Source organism: Salvelinus sp. IW2-2015, linkage group LG16 (assembly GCF_002910315.2).
Source record: "Salvelinus sp. IW2-2015 linkage group LG16, ASM291031v2, whole genome shotgun sequence".
In the NCBI taxonomy this organism is placed as follows: Eukaryota; Metazoa; Chordata; class Actinopteri; order Salmoniformes; family Salmonidae; genus Salvelinus; species Salvelinus sp. IW2-2015.
In genome coordinates, this window is record NC_036856.1 from 7,068,296 (window position 1) to 7,073,396 (window position 5,101).

Here is a 5,101-nt window from a genome sequence, read left to right on the forward strand (position 1 = left end):
CTCGGCTTCTCCTCTCTCCTCTCTACTCTCTCTCTCTCTCGTGTAGTCACAACATGGTTGTTCACTTCATGGACTTTACTGTGGCTGTGTCACCAGCTTAGCTGAGGCCAATGCGTGCTGATAATAAATTGGTTTCAGATGTATTGTTTAATGCATGAGGTTTATGACGTTTAAAGGGAAAATGCTCTTCAAAATGAAAATCCTACAAATTTTCGTTTTGCTGGATTTGTACCAGCACAATCACCCCCAAGCCTAAATAAATGGGATTATTAGCACCGTCTAACAGAGTGTGTTTGTGGCCCTGATTGCAGGCTACCTGATGCAGGGCGACTATTCTACACAGACAGCACCCACTCCATGAAGAAAGACCCAATGGTCCCTGTGTTAAAGTCATTCACCCAGGTACGCGTCACAATATACTGCGCCAATACACTGACATGCATGTAGTGTGCAGGTATTTCATTTTTGATTACAAATGCCTATTATTACTAAACCTCACGCAGCAACATGTGTTGTGTCCGTCAGCATGCAGTCAACACAATGAAGGTGGGGTACATGCCCCCATCGAGACATCGGTCCAGAGCCACTGTTTGTCCAGTTTTTGTTCTCTGTGATTGACCACCACGGTGGAACCACCACTGACTGCTCTTCAACGTCACCGTCACTCCTGTGGACAAACCAGGTTCCGAGGGGTGGGTGGGGGGGGGGGGGTTCTCTTGGTCAAGTGAAATATTTATTAACAACCACCATGTTACATGAGGAAGAAAAAATAAGATAAATGCTAGTCATGAAGGTGAACAGTGTCTTTTATGAACTGCTTTGGTATTGACGGTCTAGAACCGTGACATAGACATTGAAACATTTCAAATGCGAAAATCCGTTCCACTCGGTATCTGCACCAAACGAATCCGTTACCATTCTCTTTCTCTATCAACTCTGTTTCTATCTCCACCTCCATCGATTTCCATCTCGTTATCCTGGACCTCCTCAGGTGTTCACCAACCTACTGAGAGTGGAGGAAGGAGGAGGGGCCTTCTTCACGGAGGAGCACCTGTTGGTGCGGGACGGGGACAGCTTGGAGGACAAGCTCCGAGTAGGGGTGCAGACTACGCCCATCCACGGGAAGCTGGAGCTGCAGGGGCGAGAGCTCCGCCAGGGTGACACCTTCATCCTCCAAGACCTGAGAGGTCTCCGAGTCAGGTGGGACATATAGTGGCACGATAAGGGGGGCTAGACGATAGAGGGAGGCAGCCCGTGTAAGGATTTGGTTTCGTTTGAGGTTAATCACGGTAAACCAATCTATGTCKATTTTTTTTTTAAATCCTAAATGTCTCATTGCAGGTACATCCATGATGACTCTGAGACTGTGGAGGACACTGTTGGTCTAACAGTAACTGATGGTGTCAACTCTGCTCATGTGTTCTTACCAGTCCAGGTGAGTAGGCTATATACACTACCGTTCAAAAGTTTGGGGTCACTTAGGAATGTCCTTGTTTTTGAATGAAAATTGWTTTTTTTTGGTCCATTAAAAAAGCATCACATTGATTGGAAATGCAGTGTCGACATTGTTAATGTTGTAAATGACTATTGTAGCTGGAAACGGCAGATTTTTTATGGAATATCTACATAGGCGTACAGAGGCCCATTATCAGCAACCATCACTCCTGTGTTCCAATGGCACGTTGTGTTAGCTAATCCAAGTTTATCATTTTAAAAAGCTAATTGATCATTAGAAAACCCTTTTGCAATTATGTTAGCCCAGCTGAAAACTGTTGTTCAAATTACAGAAGCAATAAAACTGACCGTCTTTAGACTAGTTGAGTATCTGGAGCATCAGCATTTGTGGGTTTGATTACAGGCTCAAAATGGCCAGAAACAAAGAACTTTCTTCTGAAACTCGTCAGTCTATTCTTGTTCTGAGAAATGAAGGCTATTCCATGCGAGAAATTACCAAGAAACTGAAGAACTCGTACAACGCTGGGTACTACTCCCTTCACAGAACAGCGCAAACCGACTCTAACCAGAATAGAAAGAGGAGTGGGAGGCCCCGGTGCACAACTAAGCAAGAGGACAAGTACATTAGAGCGTCTAGTTTGAGAAAAAGACGCCTCACAAGTCGTCAACTGGCAGCTTCATACCCGCAAAACACCAGTCTCAACGTCAACAGTATAGAGGTGACTCCGGGGTGCTGGCCTTCTAGGCAGAGTTACAAAGAAAAAGCCATATCGCAGACTGGCCAATAAAAATAAAATATTAAGATGGGCAAAAGAACACAGACACTYGACAGAGGAAGATTGGAAAAAAGTGTTATGGACAGACAAATCTAAATTTGAGGTGTTCGGATCACAAAGAAGAACATTCGTGAGATGCATAAAAGATGCTGGAGGAGTGCTTAATGCCATCTGTCAAGCATGGTGGAGGCAATGTGATGGTCTGGGGGTGCTTTGGTGGTGGTAAAGTGGGTGATTTGTACAGGGTAAAAGGGATCTTGAAGAAGGAAGGCTATCACTCCATTTTGCAACGCCATGCCATTCCCTGTGGACGGCACTTAATTGGAGCCAATTTCCTCCTACAACAGGACAATGACCCAAAGCACAGCTCCAAACTATGCAAGAACTATTTCGAGAAGAACCAGTCAGCTGGTATTCTGTCTATAATGGAGCGTCCAGCACAGTCACCGGATCTCAACCTTATTGGGCTGTTGTGGGAGCAGCTTGACCGTATGGTATGTAAGAWGTGCCKATCAAGCCAATCCAACTTGTGGGAGGTGCTTCAGGAAGCATGGGCTGAAATCTATTCAGATTACCTCAACAAATTGACAACTAGAATGCCAAAGGTCTGCAAGGCTGTAATTGCTGCAAATGGAGGATTCTTTGACGAAAGCAAAGTTTGAAGGACACAATTATTATTTNATACCCGCAAAACACCAGTCTCAACGTCAACAGTATAGAGGTGACTCCGGGGTGCTGGCCTTCTAGGCAGAGTTACAAAGAAAAAGCCATATCGCAGACTGGCCAATAAAAATAAAATATTAAGATGGGCAAAAGAACACAGACACTYGACAGAGGAAGATTGGAAAAAAGTGTTATGGACAGACAAATCTAAATTTGAGGTGTTCGGATCACAAAGAAGAACATTCGTGAGATGCATAAAAGATGCTGGAGGAGTGCTTAATGCCATCTGTCAAGCATGGTGGAGGCAATGTGATGGTCTGGGGGTGCTTTGGTGGTGGTAAAGTGGGTGATTTGTACAGGGTAAAAGGGATCTTGAAGAAGGAAGGCTATCACTCCATTTTGCAACGCCATGCCATTCCCTGTGGACGGCACTTAATTGGAGCCAATTTCCTCCTAAAACAGGACAATGACCCAAAGCACAGCTCCAAACTATGCAAGAACTATTTAGAGAAGAAGCAGTCAGCTGGTATTCTGTCTATAATGGAGCGTCCAGCACAGTCACCGGATCTCAACCTTATTGGGCTGTTGTGGGAGCATCTTGACCGTATGGTATGTAAGAAGTGCCCATCAAGCCAATCCAACTTGTGGGAGGTGCATCAGGAAGCATGGGCTGAAATCTATTCAGATTACCTCAACAAATTGACAACTAGAATGCCAAAGGTCTGCAAGGCTGTAATTGCTGCAAATGGAGGATTCTTTGACGAAAGCAAAGTTTGAAGGACACAATTATTATTTKAATTAAACATCATTATTTATAACCTTGTTAACGTTTTGACTATATGTATTATTCATTTTGKAACTCATTTCATGTATGTTATCATGGATAACAAGGACATTTCTAAGTGACRCCAAACTTTTGAACGCTAGTGTAGTCTAGGTATGAAAGGAAAATGGAAAATGTAAGGGAAAAGTAGAAAGTGCGAATGCCATCTTTCTCTTGCTCCATTGTGGCCTTCTCCCCACCCTCCCCCTACACAGATCCTACCAGTGAATGACGAGCCRCCCCAACTAGGACCAGGGCTGCGTGGGGGGCTGACCTGTGAGGAAGGGGGCCTGGTTCAGGTCACAGCTGAGTACCTGTTTGCCACGGACGCAGACAGTGATGATGCCAGGCTAATCTACATGCTGGCCCGGACCCCTGCCAGGGGGGAGTTGCAGAGAGGGGGGGTTACTGTGGACAAGTTCTCCCAACAGGACATCCTGCAGGGGCTCATCTACTACATACACACAGGTGAGGATTAGCTTGATCCCGGATCTGTTTTTGCTGTTTCGCCATTGACCTTAGGACAATGACCATAGGACAATGACCATAGGAGTCGACAAGACAGCACAAACAGGCTAGGTGTGGATCATTGGGGAAGACAATTGTTAAAAATCCAGATGTTTTATCCATGAGCGCAATCCATAGGTAGCCTGATTTGATCGTAAGCATTTAGTCTGGTTTAACCAGAAGGCATATGTAATTGCAATGGACTCCGCTGAATTAACCTAGTGCCTTCCAAAAGAAGAGAAAGAGTTTGAGAGTCAACTGAACTTTTGACTCCTAGAGGTTAGAGAGGCAAGCCAGGAACCAGAGGGTTGCCSGTTCGAATCCCGGGTCTGACAGGACAAATCTGGTGGGAAGTGAGCTGGCAGCTGGAGGGTTGCTGGTATCAAATCTTAGCACTTAACACCCCACAACAACTGCTCCACGGGCGCCCAGTGTGGCAGCCCCCTGCTCCAACCTGCACATGTACAGTTGAAGTCGGAAGTTTACATACACCTTAGCCAAATACATTTATACTCAGTTTTTCACAATTCCTGACATTTAATCCTAGAAAGAATGCCCTGTCTTAGGTCAGTTAGGATCACCGCTTTATTTTAAGAATGTTAAATGTCAGAATAATAGTAGAGAGAATGATTTTCATCACATTCCCAGTGGGTCAGAAGTTTACATACACTCAATTAGTATTTGGTAGCATTGCCTTTAAATTGTTTAACTTGGGTCAAACGTTTCGGGTAGCCTTCCACKAGCTTCCCACAATAAGTTGGGTGAATTTTGGCCCATTCCTCCTGACAGAGCTGGTGTAGCTGAGTCAGGTTTGTAGGCCTCCTTGCTCGCACACACGTTTTTTCAGTTCTGCCCACACATTTTCTATAGGATTGAG

The 5,101-nt window shown here is 45.0% G+C and overlaps 1 protein-coding gene across 1 annotated transcript in view; it reads left to right on the top strand.

Moving 5' to 3' along the window:
- The window catches only part of frem1b (Fras1 related extracellular matrix 1b), a 73,268-nt gene that overhangs the window by 19,005 nt on the left and 49,162 nt on the right, over nt 1–5,101 (top strand). The window contains 7 exon segments of the mRNA XM_070447489.1: nt 312–402; nt 526–563; nt 565–641; nt 644–677; nt 979–1,200; nt 1,342–1,435; nt 3,933–4,185. Of these exon segments, the coding sequence (XP_070303590.1) occupies nt 312–402; nt 526–563; nt 565–641; nt 644–677; nt 979–1,200; nt 1,342–1,435; nt 3,933–4,185 (809 nt within the window).